This window comes from Paramormyrops kingsleyae, chromosome 4 (genome assembly GCF_048594095.1).
Source record: "Paramormyrops kingsleyae isolate MSU_618 chromosome 4, PKINGS_0.4, whole genome shotgun sequence".
NCBI classification, from domain to species: domain Eukaryota; kingdom Metazoa; phylum Chordata; class Actinopteri; order Osteoglossiformes; family Mormyridae; genus Paramormyrops; species Paramormyrops kingsleyae.
This window is the reverse complement of record NC_132800.1, coordinates 6,565,616-6,580,273: the sequence shown is the minus strand read 5'-3', so window position 1 is coordinate 6,580,273 and position 14,658 is coordinate 6,565,616. Positions and strand designations below refer to the sequence as shown.

The window sequence follows — 14,658 nt, the reverse complement described above, 5'->3', positions numbered from 1 at the left end:
AAATGAAGTTGTGATCTTACAGACAGATACTGCATCACTGACAAAGTGGTACCCGACACTGCAGGTCACTAAAATCACCACCAGAGTGCGCCATAGAGCTTTTTAAAGATAATGGTGGTGATTTTCTCAGGGCTCACCTCTGAGCCGCTTGGGGTAATTATATCTGTAATATAGCATACAACTATTATTATTATCACCACTCTTCTTATTATTATCATTACTATGATTGTTGTACTGATGCTTTTCTGATGGATTCTGCTGACAAGGAAACAGCCGAGGACTGGCTCGATTGCTTTTGACAGGATATTATGGCTGACGTCTGTATCGCCTGGTGCGCGCATCGTGGAATCATGCCGCTGATGTGAAATGAAAGAGGGGGCCCAGGTTCACTCGCTTAAAGCGGCTATAAGCTAAACAATGACGGATTTCCCACGTCAGCATCTCTGCCCGTGTGCATGAGTATTTATGGCCATGTGAATTCATTACATAAGGCAGCGCCAACAAGAGGATGTTATATGAGCGGTTGTGTAATGGGGAGTGACGGAGTCGGACCCTGGCTGTGGATGAGGGTATTGCACTGGAGTGAGAATATCATGCTGGGTCCATGAGTGTGACTAGGGGCGTGTGGAAGGGTGCAGAGAGCAAGTGACGGCACGGGAAGGACAGTAGCGCCGTATGAAAAGCAGAAAGTACCGGAGCATTTCACTGGCGATGGGCTGTGAGTAGCAGTGAGCATGCAGCCAGTGAACATACATAACGTGGAGGGATGAACATTAACTGTACATGACGATACTGTGTCGTAGGTGGTGATTGGTCCTCTGAGCGTGGATATCGTTGTGGGGAGGGCGGTAACTGACTTCTAGTCATGGGCATTGTTGCCTGGTGGGTGTTTATGGGTTTTAATGACATTGTGTAGTGGCTGGTGATTGGTACGTGGAGTGTGGGTATTCTTTCATGGTGGGGGGTGATTGGTTCTTTGAGCCAGGATATTATTTTTTTTCTGGTTACTAATTGGTTCTTTGAATATTGTTGTGTGGTGAGTAGGGATGGGTTCTCTCTGAAAGGATATTGCAGTGTAGTGGGTGTTCCTCTGTGTGTGGATAACTAATGATGTGATGTGCGGCGACTGTGTGAATAACGTAGCGCGTTTTGTTGCAAAGCGAATGACGACGGTAGTGTGGCTTCTCTCTCTGACGTTGCTCCTCCCTGGCTCTACAGCACCACAGAAGAGACTCCGGCTTGGGGTATCGCCACTCTGTTCCCTCATTAGAGCAGCCGGGGAAAGACCTGAGTTAAGGGGAGGGTGTATCACAGCACTGAAGCCCTGTCACATCGCATTGAACCAGAGAAAGAGAGAAAGCAAATAAGAGAGAGAACGAAAGAAAGAAAGAAATAAAAGAGAATGCATTCCATCCACCCATCCATCCATTTTCTGTCATGTTTGTCCTATTCAGGGTCGTGGGGGGTCTGAAGCTTATCCAGAGGCTACAGGTGCAAGGCAGGGAACAAACCCAGGATGGGGGGTCAACCCATAGCAGGGTACCATCACACAGGATCCATGTTATGTTTTTGTGCCAAGACGCCTTACTTTTCATACAATAATTCATTATAATGAGAATAGATTGCTTGCAGTAATTCTTACCCACTTCCCTGACATACTCCACAAAGTACTGGCAGCATTGTGACACCAGTGTGCTGCCTGGGACATCATCGCAGTCCTGTACTGGTCTGAGCCTAACATCTGAGGGCAGAAGAAACCACTGGGGGTTGGCTATTATCGTTAATAAAAACTAAATACGTAAGAAAACATTTCTGTAAACTGAATAAAAAGATACGAAAATAAAATTTAAAAAAGAAAACTACAGATGCTGTTTCTAAAACTAACTGAAATTTAAAAAAATAGTGATCTATTGATCTCTAATTACAATTTAGAATTCCTGGAGCACATTTTGTACCTTTTAAGTGCTTCGGTACATAACGAGCACTGTTCATTCATGCAGGATTCTCGAAAGATTAGACACGTAAAATAGCTCTTCAACCTTCAGTCTATCTCTGCCTGAAAATAAAATTACTTAAACTTTGACTTTGAATATATAAAAACAAAATAGAACTGTATGTTTAAATGAACAAATAGTAAAAAAATAAATAAAACCACACTGAAAACTAAAACTGAATAGGATTTCAAATGAAAATTCAAAATAATATAAAATAATACCTTAAATAAAAGTATGATACCACTGCTGGTAGTGTTACGTAAAGACAAGCTACTGTATGAGCGTTTGGGATCAAAGGAATCCCTTTTCATAGGGATGTGGCAGCATTCATATGGTAGAGAGCTTGAGGCGGGGGGGCGGGGGGGGGGGGCAGATATAGAGGCTCCATCTCCGATGGAGATGGGTGGGATGCTCGGGGGGGGCTGTGATCTGGACCAGGGCCACAGAGAGCCTGCAAAAAGGAGAGAACAGAATATGTTTCAATTCACTCCAAGCTCTGACAGGGATTCAGAAGCGTTTACATTGGATGGATATCAAAGCCTCACTCCATATCTGAACTAATGCTGTATCTCTGTAATAGCAGTTCTATCTAAGGGGGGGGGGGTGGCTGGCATCCCCTGCCTAATTCCCCATACTCATAATGGAAGGTGGGTGGATATTCATTTTATTTATTCCTCTCATTAACACCATCGGTGCCACTTTACACTAAGGCTACTCTTATAAAGGGATTATGAATGGCTTATAAGCAGGCAATAAGGTTAATACTTTGTAAATCATTACTAGACAATTATAAAAAAGTTATATCACAGTTTTGTTCTTATTAATGAGTTACTACCATTTATAAGTGGCAAAGGGTAGCCTTATTGCGAAGTGGTACTATATTCATGTATACATTGACTTTTGTGTTTATCACACCCTTGTGAATATGTATATATATATATAGCTCAGTTGTAGAAAGCCTTAGGCAGTGCCATGTAGTGACTTTTTGAGGGCCACGTGTTCAAAGCCTCTGACACATACATTAAAGGGGCACTCTGTACCTTTAAAGGGAGGCTCTTTAAATAGTTTGGACGAAAAGGGCAGGTGCTCAGCCCCACCCCCCCGGCTGCCGTATGTGTCTGGATTTCGGGCATTATGGGTAAGAAAGCATTTGCATCCTAATTACTAGCATTTTATTTATCTATCACTTATATGTCCTGCACAGTCTTGTGCTCCTGCTTGTTCCCCTGAAAGCTCTTGAAACGTGAAACTGGAAGTGTAACACAGTTGGGATGCTTACACCTGCTTCTAATGTCACACGTCTGTGGCTCATTGTCATTAGTCATGTAATTATGGTGCAAAGATCTGTGGCGAAAACATTGATTTGTCAGTGTTGGTGCCTTTCAGCTGAAGTGAACTGAGATCCATCTAACCTGAGTCTCTCTGATCTGCTATCAGCAGAATTAATGGTTGCCAGCCCTTCATGAACAATGAAGGTGGTGGCAGCCTTCTAGGGGGGGTCCAGCTAAATGTTATTGCACTTCCTAAAGTGTGTGTGTGGAGGGGGGGGGGGGGTGTGTGTGGGGGACCCCTAAAAAAATATAACATACTTGGATTGGTCTGGGTTAGGGGTCCATTATGATGCTTTCCGTTGGCAACTCCAGTTAACCTCTGCATGACTTTGGGCTATAGGTGCAAACTGGACTATCTGGAGCACACAGGGAGAACATGCAAACTCCAGACACATGGAACCCTGGCAGAGACTCAAACCCTGCTCCCAGAAGTTTGAGGCAGTAGTGCTACTGCGGCACCATATTGTTATTACAGTAGTTACCCCAAAAAAAAAAAAAAAAACATAAAATTAATACATTCTGGATGACACCAATTCCATGTTTTAATCTGAAAAATAATTCTCTTTATTTCAGCAGAAAAAAAATAGCTACGGACATCACAGTCGACAGTAACGACATGGAGAGCCGGAGTCCCGCTGCGATGGGTGGACGCGAAAACACAAGCAATGAAACGATAGGCGGAACCAAGCATAAACACGAATGGATTCATAGTAGACATATCATTACACGGTAAACAAATAAACAAACAAATCAATAAATAAATAATAGACAAACAAACAAACAAGCAGACATTTCTTCCTTGACAAAATCGGGCTGAAATAATGACACATCAGTGGGTGGGTGGAGGACGCATCGGCACCACTGCATTCCCAGCACCATCCTCCATCTGCTCTTGAGGACTGATGTGCACCTCACCAGGAGCGCTGCCGTCCCAGTCGGAGGGAGGGGCAGCTCATTATGATCTCTGTTGGCCGGCAGTGAGGTAGTCTTTGGTAAGCTTCTGTTTAAAAAAAAAACAAAAACATTTATCCAGGTCTTCCACAAAAAAGAGCCCGTCACACTATAAAAAGTCAGGGAATCCCTGCAAAGGTCAAAGGTTAAAAAGTAGCTGTTAAGGTTGTAATTAGCTAATGAGTTCGTCCAGCCAAAGCAGGCAGATGCTTCCCGATTCTCCTCTTCTTCAGTGCTTCTGTCAGCACAGCCCATCCCCTGATTGGCTGGGATTCCCGGCTGAACGGCTGAATCAGCGGTGTTCGGTTGGTCTCCGGAGTTCTTGGCTGACTTTGAAACACAGCTCTCATTGGATCACAAAGCCAGAGTTTAAAAAAACCAATGATTTAATTTTAAAACGGCCAAGCTGAAGGTTGGCTGACTTCCAGTCATATTTACACGCTATTCGAAACACAAGAAAAATATTTTTTACAAGATATTGTGCTATATGGAATTCAGTACATACATTGTTCTTATTTTCCTCTGCTTTCACTTGCCTTTTTTAAAATTTGCCTTAATATACAGCAAAAGAGGGAGTAAGTTTGATGTCAGCTTCATATAAAGCTTTAAAAATAATTATGAAAATTACTCAGATACGGTCTGATTAGCAACAATAAGATACTTTGTCTGTAGTGCAAAAAAAAAGCTGTGAATGTTTCAGCATAATCCACCCACAGGACAAAAACCACTAATCCGATACATAGGGTTAAGACCATTGGCGGCCGTTTGGCTACAATAGTGGTGGAGGGAATAACACAACTAGTAACTTCACATGCATGCCGTTTGCATTGTCTTATTTTCTGAGCTTATTACTTCTAGAATAACCTTTATAACGATGCATAACTATGTACTCATAACTCATAAATTGCTAATCTGCCCCGAACCTGCCCAGTCCCATCCCGCGTTATTCATTTTCATGGCCAGACTTCATTCATCTAGAGCGCTTCAGAGGTCACATGGGGACCGCTGTCTCCCTATCAGTGTTACCTTTGACTTCCTGGACCACAAAGGTCGCAGGACTAGCCCGAGCTTGCTGATCATAGCTCTTTTTCGCCCCGGTATTGCCAGAGATACGGGATCGTCTTTACACTCAGAGTCAGTACTATCGACTGATTTCTTCGGTGAGGTAAATCTTTGCATGACATTCAGGTATGATTCCGATCAGATACACTCTACGGGGGATGATAAGCGGATACCTCAGCCGTTTCACCTCTGAGGTAATATGAATTCCCCGTGCAGATTTAAGAATCGGTGGTCGACATCTGCCTTTCAGAAAGCATCGCTATTCCCACTCAGGAGTGGGGAAGGAGGGGGGAAGGGGGGTCACCGTAATTCGGTGCCGATTATTTGGAATCAGCTTAATGGCGCCTTCCTCTTCCTCGAAGCAGCTCCAACGCCCCTCACAGGAAGTAGGTGGGTGGCGACGGGGGGCGATCGGCCAGAGTGGGCGGGGCCTCCCCCATGCTAATGAGTTTCTCGTAACGAGTCTTGTAGGCGTCCCTCTCCTTCAGCACCCGGGAGAGCTCACACTGCAGCTGCTCCAGCTGTGGAGGGGTGGGGGGGGGGGAGGTGGGCAGAGGGAGAAAAGCTATTATGTTTCACTTATTGTTATTTTTATCTTAGACATTGTGGGGGAAAATAATTCTATTTATTGATGCAAACAATTTCCGTCTTCAAATAGTGTTGCTGTAGTTCTGCCTAACAATGTTATGGTAGTATTGATTATGGGTGTCAGTGCTTCTGTCTGTCAGTGATGCTGAAGTCCCAGTCAGTGCAGCCTCTCAGCGTTTCAGCCTCTCAGTGCTGCTGTATGCTTGTTTATCCGTGTCCCTATAGCTGTGCCTGTCGCATTTGCAGCCCTGCAGCTACCTGCTGGGTCAGGACGTGCTTCTCGGACTCCAGCGCGTGCCGGTGCTGCAGCCGCTTGTAGCGGCAGGACTGCGCGTAGCCGCGGTTCTTCAGCGTGCGCCGCTTCTGCTTCAGTCGTGCCACCTCGTCCTTGCTGACGCCCCGCAGGTGCCGGTTCAGCTCACGCACCGACAGGCTGACCAGCTGCTCGTCCGAGAAGCGCTGGTCCACACCGCCCTGGTGGGATGGGGCGAGAACGACAGATTGGGGGAGGGATAGTGAAAGAAAGAGAGAGAGAGAGAAAGAGAGAGAGAGAGAGATATTTTTAAATATTTATAGGCCCTGTATTCTGCAAACTTGTCCATGATGGATGGATGGATGGATGGATGGATGGATGACCCATGACTGAAAAAATATAACTTTATAAAATCTAAAACATGTTGGGGCACACAAGACAGAGATTCAGGTTTCGGGACACACACGACTCCAGGATTAGAGTTTCGGGACACACATGACCTCGAGATTTAAGTTTCAGGACACACACAACTCTGATATTTGTATTTGCAGACTAACACGCCTGTGATATTCAGATCTTGGGACCCACACAACTCACATATTTGGATTTTGGGACCAACATGAGTCTGATATTAGGACCAAGGTCTGATATTAAGACTAGGGTTTTAGGACCAAACAAAATTCTGAAATGCAAGTTTCGGCACCAGCATGCCTCTAATTTTCCCGTCCAAAGACGACTGTGATATTCGGGTTTGGAGACAAACACAACTATGGTTTTCGAGTTTGGGGAGACACGACTCTGATATTTGGGTTTGGGGACACACGAGACTCTGATATTCGGGTTTGGGACACACACAACTCTGACATTCGGGTTTGGGACACACGAGACTCTGATATTCGGGTTTGGGACACACACAACTCTGATATTCGGGTTTGGGGACACACACAGCTCTGATATTCGGGTTTGGGGACACACACGACTCTGATACTCGGGTTTGGGGGACACACACGACTCTGACATTCGGGTTTGGGGGACACACACGACTCTGATATTCGGGTTTGGGGACACACACGACTCTGATACTTGGGTTTGGGGACACACATGACTCTGATATTCGGGTTTGGTGACACATACGACTGATATTCGGGTTTGGAGAAAAAACACAACTCTGATTTTCAGGTTTGGGGACACACACGACTCTGATACTCGGGTTTGGGGACACACACAGCTCTGATATTCGGGTTTTGGGACACACACGACTCTGATATTTGGGTTTGGGGGACACACACGACTCTGATACTCGGGTTTGGGGGACACACACGACTCTGATATTTTGGTTTGGGGGACACACACGACTCTGATATTCTGATTTTGGGACACATATGACTCTGATATTCTGCCTTTGGGACACACACGACTGATTTTCGGGTTTAGGGACACACACGACTCTGATATTCGGGTTTGGGGACACACACGACTCTGATATTCTGGTTTGGAGACACACATGACTCTGATATTCGGGTTTGGGGACACACACGACTCTGATATTCGGGTTTTGGGACACACACGACTCTGATATTCTGGTTTGGAGACACACACAACTCTGATATTTGGGTTTGGGGACACACACGACTCTGATATTTGGGTTTGGGGGACACACACGACTCAGATTTTTGGCTTTAGGGACACACAAGACTCTGATATTCGGGTTTTGGGACACACACAACTCTGATATTTGGGTTTTGGGACACACACGACTCTGATTTTTGGCTTTAGGGACACACACGACTCTGATATTCGGGTTTGGGGACACACACAACTCTGATATTTGGGTTTTGGGACACACACGACTCTGACATTCGTGTTTGGGGACACACACGACTCTGATATTTGGGTTTTGGGACACACACGACTCTGACATTCGTGTTTGGGGACACACACGACTCTGATATTCTGGTTTTGGGACACACACGACTCTGATGTTCTGGTTTGGGGACACACACGACTCTGATATTCTGGTTTGGGGAAAAAACACAACTCTGATTTTCAGGTTTGGGGACACACACAACTCTGATATTCTGGTTTGGGGACAAACACGACTCTGATATTCTGATTTTGGGACACACACGGCTCTGATATTTTGGTTTGGAGGACACACAGGACTCTGATATTCTGATTTTGGGACATATACGACTCTGATATTTGGGTTTTGGGACACACACGACTCTGACATTCGTGTTTGGGGACACACACGACTGATATTCTGGTTTGGAGACAAACACAACTCTGATTTTTGGGTTTGGGGGACACACATGACTGTGATATTTTGGTTTTGGAACACACACGACTCTGATATTCTGGTTTTGGGACACACACGACTCTGATGTTCTGGTTTGGGGACACACACGACTCTGATATTCTGGTTTGGGGAAAAAACACAACTCTGATTTTCAGGTTTGGGGACACACACAACTCTGATATTCTGGTTTGGGGACACACACGACTCTGATATTCTGATTTTGGGACACACACGGCTCTGATATTTTGGTTTGGAGGACACACACGACTCTGATATTCTGATTTTGGGACATATACGACTCTGATATTTTGGTTTTGGAACACACACGACTCTGATATTCTGGTTTTGGGACACACACGACTCTGATGTTCTGGTTTGGGGACACACACGACTCTGATGTTCTGGTTTGGGGACACACACGACTCTGATATTCTGGTTTGGGGAAAAAACACAACTCTGATTTTCAGGTTTGGGGACACACACGACTGTGATATTCGGGTTTGGGGACACACACGACTCTGATATTCTGGTTTTGGGACACACGACTCTGATATTCTGGTTTTGAGACACACACGACTCTGATATTCGGGTTTTGAGACACACACGACTCTGATATTCGGGTTTGGGGGACACATGACTGATATCTGCGATTCAGGAGCCAACATAACTCTAAGATCCAAGTTTTAAATCCAGTGTGACTCTCTGATTCAGTTATTTGGACACTCATTACCAACACCTCATTCTGTTTGTCTACCAGACAAACATATGTGTTTTGGTGGAGTTTGTAGTAGTGGGGGGTGGAATGTGGACGCTTTGGCCCAAGCGGTCATAAACGCTCATGGTAATCTGACAAAGTGGCTGTGACACTGAGGAGGATTAGGAACAGCAATAATAGCTGATATAATCCGGGAAGGTCTTCCTGCCCCTCCCATAACATACAGATTAAGATGCCATCTCACATGCTCAATGCTGCCTCAGATCAAATCCATCCAGAGGCCTCAAGTTTATCCCCATAGTCTGCCAAGAACGGAGCCACAACCTGCCTTTTCTTCTCTGTACAATCCTTAGCAGTTCTTTCTGTAAACATTAGGCTGCCGTTGGACACTTGAATTTGGATTGTAATAACCGGCACAAACAGAACAGTGGATTATGGTAGTTGTGAGTGACACGTTTCATGAGATGTACAGGCTTGCTCTGCCAAAGGAACCTTCACCCAAGTCAGACGACTCGCAAAAACAGCCCTGCCTACGTGAAAATCTCTGTGCTGAGTCTGTGTGATTATCACCTACTCTTTCTCTCCTCAGAAGCTTTGCCTCTTCATTTCTTAGCCTCATCACTCCTCTTTACCTCTGTTTATTGCTCCTTAAACCCTTTCCATGGTCTTCCTTCCTGACCTTGCAAGATTGACCCCCCATGTGTGGGAATACCTGGTCAAGTTGGAGATGGTGGTGATGATTATGGAGGCCATGTCCTTGGTGTGGATGGTGATGGAGGTGGTGGAGATGGTGGTGGGGTGGCTGATGATGATGCCGGGTCTGGGGGCCAGGCGGGTGGGGGTAGGCGCCCATGGAGCAGGACGGGGCATTGGGGAATGAGGAAGCCCCAGGGGGCAGGAGAAAGTTCTGCCGCTGGCCTCCGTCAGGTATCTTGGGCAGGGTGGAGGCATCCTCTCCACTGTCCTTGCTTGTGTCATGGTAGCCGTTGCTGCAACTCTGGCCCACGCCGGGGAACTGGATGGTGGATGCAAGGTGAGAGAGATAGATGAGGCTGAGAAAGATGGAGGTCGGAGGAATCAACAGAGGGACATCAGTCTTAAAATTCACTGCAGAATCATTCTGGATAAATTTATTCACTGCAGAAAAAAAACATTCAGAAAAATTCTAAGACATCAAAAAATTCTGAAACATCTGAAAGATTCTGAAACGTAGAACAGCATGTGACCTAAATACAAAGAAAGGGTCGCCACCACAGAGGATATCAATGAAAAATGCCCGACGAAAAAGGTATAAAACAATGAAAGTGATATGATGCAGGGTTCCAGTGGAAAACACTCTATTTTCATTCACAGGTTCCAGCCCGTTTGGACGGCAACGGCGGAGGTTCACGCTGAGATTTGTTTTCTGAATCCTGCTGGCCTTCGTATTGGAAACGACTGAAGGCGAAATATCCTCCTGGGAGGGAGGAATCCTCCGATCTGGCGGGCAGACACACGGAAGCTGGCTGGGGCCTTAGGGACCGGCCTTTGGTGGCAGAACATTAATCGGTGGAGACGTTTGTGGCAGATAGACGTACACACATGGATAAAGAGGAGTGTACACAATGGTGGGCCACAAGTGCCCAGCTGTAAGCTAATTGGCCTGTCACTCAAAACATATCATTGGCTGATGATAAGGCTGTGTCCCTCTGTGGGAATTATGGTATTTCTTTCTTAGAAAAACCCTAGAATGGCCCCCTGCTGTCTCACCTGGGAACTCACCGCAGCCGCCGCCGAATTCAGCAGCGCCTCCACAGCGTCTTCGCAGCCGAGGTAGGAGCCCACGGGACCCCGGTCGGCCCCGACCCCCAGGGCCTCAGCTCCGCCCAGCTGCTGCTGTAGGGCTGCCAGCCATATGAGGTCCTCCAGGGAGGCGGGGTTCGAGACGGGGTGCAAGGCGGGGACATGGCCTCCGGTGGGAGCGTGGGGGAAGGGCAGCGAGGGGGTGGATGAGGAGGAGGAGGAGGAGGAGGAAGAGGAGGAGAAGGAGGCTGGGGGCTGGGCATCGCTCAGCGTCGGCGACGGGGGCAGTGAGTTGTACGGGCTGGAGCTCACACTGGAGTCTGATGGGTAGGCGTGGCTTGGGCTGCCGCCACCAGGGGGGGCATCACGGGGGGGCGCCTTGGAGTGCAGGCAGGGGGGGGGCGTGTCACCTTTGACCTCGAACTTGAGCAGGTCGAAGTCGTTGAGGTACTCCATGGCCAGGGGGCTGGGGGGGAGCGAGGACACAGGCAGAGATGAGGATGCCATGCTTGTTCCTCACAGGAAGTGGGAGGGGGGGTCTCCCTCGGTGTCCCTGAAAGAAAAGGTGGGCTGTAAGATATGACATAAGAAAGGGGGTGGGCAAAAATCATAGAATCAGCCCTGATGATAAATAGTAATGTATTATAAAATCTATTTCTTGTTGACCAACGACACCTGTTTTGATTTCCTGTGTTTTCCCTGTAGCTGGTGCAGAAATGGCCGACTGTTTTTTTGTTTTTTTTTTACAGCATCATCTACCAATAAAGCGAAGAAATTTCAACTACTGTAAGTCCAAACAGGCAGAGCTATATCACACCCGTCTCTGCATCTGCAAAGAGACCCAAATGATGGCCAGCACGCAGGTATTTACGCAAAAGTCACCAAATGATTCAGCGCTTAATCTCATGACGGTCCACGTGGACGGGTGGGGAGCGCAAATCAGCTTACATCTCCCCTTCCTGTCCAAGCGAAATTCGCTAACAATAATTATTCTATTTGTAACTTCCTGTATCTGTGTTGGCAGCATTCGACTTTTTCTTGTAATGCCAATAAGACCAATTGAATTTTATTGAACTGAGATGGGGGGGGGGGTGGTTAATGACAGGGTGTGGGGGGAGCAACATGTATTGATAGGGTTTAAAGCAATATGAATTTACAAATCAATTGGGTTAAAATAAAAATGTATATTAAGATTTTTTATATATAGCCAATGCTTAAATCCAACATCATGTACAATTGAGATTCAGGGATTCGCGCCGACAACATTCCGATCACAGATGCAGCTTCCTAATCTACTGACTCTCTCAGTGCATTTTGAAAAAATTCCATATAAAAGTAGCTACTGGTGTCTGGTGACGCAAGAAACCGATAATCCTGGACCAGGACAGAAGCTTTGGAAGAGGGTAAGTGAGCGGGCACCCTGGACGTCTGCCATGAGTTTGACCTGCTCCCTTGGTCCATAGCTCTATGCCGTCGTGCTTTGGGAATGTGGCGGTTATTAAGGGCAGGATTGGTCTCCTGTTGAGACCCAAAACACCTACTACCCCAGCAGCATGCGAGATGGATACCTGCATTTAATTAAATTTCCAATATTCCGATACAGCTATTCATCAAGTATTGTGTTAAGGTGTGGATAAAGTTACACCAAACTGAGTTTAGCTATAAGCTGCTCCATTTCTATCCGGCCCGATCAAAATCCAGTTCAGGTAACTGCTCTCCCGGACTCCAGTGAAGAAAACGTAGATGCTTGTGTCCATAATTGTTTGGTTTATATGATCTCATCCCTGCATCTGCTTGGTTTCGAATGATCTCTCAAATTCTTCCCAGGGTCAAAAGGCTCTAGTACCTTTTAAATTGCATCTGATGGGGATAGATGACTGTCAACACACATGGAAAGACTTAAAGCTGGAAGTACATAAAAGCCATTTAGCATGATGTACGTAAAACGCAGCTGAACTCTGACGAATTGTTTAATATCTTACGCAGATTTGCACGCAGAAATATTTTCATGCTAAAATTAGTACACTAAGATATCCATAATTCATTGCATGTTATATCGAGGTCATCTTTATGGTATTAGAGATTATGGTTACATGCATCAAAATACAACTGTGCATTCTAGAAATGGGCTCCTGAGTCTAACCTCGGTTGGAAAGCTTAATTGTAATTGTAATTAAGTAATTTTAAGGTATGCAGTTTAAATTTTATTTCCTTGTTTATCATCTAGGTCATGAAATGCGATATAAATAGATAACAATGCATACATTGCATAAAAATATATTATCCACATAAATGCTGATAACTTAAAAGAATAACATTGTTTAATGCTGCTAAAAGAAGATGTGATTGGACTCCGACACTCTGACTGACCATCTTGATAAGGTACCTCTGTATTATGTATATTATTTTCCAATGCATTTTCTTATTTCTTTCTGTTTAATTTAATTTATCTTTTATAAGATGTATATCATTGGTGGGAACCGCACAATTTTGTTGCACATGTACAATGAAAACAAAGGTATTCTATTGCGACGCAACAAAACTTTACCTATTCACATGCCAGGAAAAAAGCAAATAACATGTACATTTTGTCAGTGTTTTTCTGTTTAGCTGTTTTGCACCTTGAATCGTTTAAACCACAGACACTTTCCTGACAGAAGAGGCTGTCGCTTAAAGGAAGCATGGCACGCGCTTCTAAACGAATCTGATTCTCTCTCCTCACGATATTCTGCAGCAATTAAAGCCCACACACTAAACATCCTTAACTACGCTTCCCAGAACACCCCCCCCCCCAAAAAAAAGAAAAAAATTAATAAAATGCTTCTGCTCTGATTATTCTGCCAGCACAGAGGAAAGAAGCTTTAAAAAGTTTACCTCTATTTATATAATCCCCTGTATTTATACTTTAAATAAAACCAAGTGGATAAACAAAATAAATTGACCATTTGCAACAAAACCACACCAAGAGTGAAGACTTAACAAATAAACACATAAACCAACCAACCTGAACATGAAAACAAAAAGCACTCTCTTTGATATCTGCATCATTATGATCAATGATGATCAATACTGATCATTATATATACATATCTTATATAGCACAACTATTTACTCAGTGCCTGACTAAACTCCTAACTATTCCTAATCATTCTCCCCCCTGGCATCTCTGCCCCCCACGCTGCCCACCCCCTCCAGCCATCTCAAAGGCTGCCTCCCAAACTGTAAACGGTGCAAGGCAGCCCATCCTTACCTCTGTCCAGCCTATTGACTGTCCCGCCTCAGATGACCCGTCTCTGAGTTTGTGACCGCCGTGAGGAGGAGAGGGGGTATGGCTGACTCTCTGTCTGCCTGTTATGTTCTCTCTCTCCCTCTCTCTCTTCTCCCTTCACTCTCTCTCCCTCCCTCATGCAAATTTCCCTCTCTGTCTCCCAGCTATCCTAACTGCCCCCACCCTGTTTGCTCTGTCTAATTCCCTCTATCCATTCCCCACCTCTACTCTGCTCCCCATATTTTTCTATCTCCTGCTCGATCTACATCTGTTTCATTTCTCCCCCATTGGTTGCTCAGAGAGTCACAGCCTCCAGCGTTCTAATTAAACGACACATAGTATCTGAGACTCGCCGAGTTGTGATGGAAATGATTGTGGTTTACTTGTACAGCCTTGGATGGAATTCCGACTGAAT

The 14,658-nt window shown here is 45.4% G+C and overlaps 1 protein-coding gene across 1 annotated transcript; it reads right to left on the bottom strand.

Moving 5' to 3' along the window:
* Positions 1–4,405: 4,405 nt before the first annotated feature.
* LOC111857140 (transcription factor MafA-like) lies at positions 4,406–14,352 on the bottom strand. Its single transcript, XM_072711625.1, has 5 exons — positions 14,226–14,352; positions 10,955–11,528; positions 9,906–10,208; positions 6,185–6,400; positions 4,406–5,859 (listed from the first exon to the last, which is right to left on the bottom strand). Exons 2-5 carry the CDS (start codon positions 11,480–11,482, stop codon positions 5,716–5,718), a joined length of 1,191 nt encoding a protein of 396 aa, XP_072567726.1. The 5' UTR covers positions 11,483–11,528; positions 14,226–14,352; the 3' UTR covers positions 4,406–5,715.
* Between the last annotated feature and the right edge of the window lie 306 nt (positions 14,353–14,658).

Bases quoted from the DNA above. Each gene is read 5' to 3' on its own strand.
- LOC111857140 (XM_072711625.1), bottom strand. From the start codon at position 11,482: ATGGCATCCTCATCTCTGCCTGTGTCCTCGCTCCCCCCCAGCCCCCTG. The intron at 6,401-9,905 runs GTATTCCCACAC...CCATCCCACCAG, and splicing joins ACCATCTCCAACTTGACCAG to GGCGGTGTGGACCAGCGCTT. The intron at 5,860-6,184 runs GTAGCTGCAGGG...ACCCCTCCACAG, and splicing joins AGCACGTCCTGACCCAGCAG to CTGGAGCAGCTGCAGTGTGA.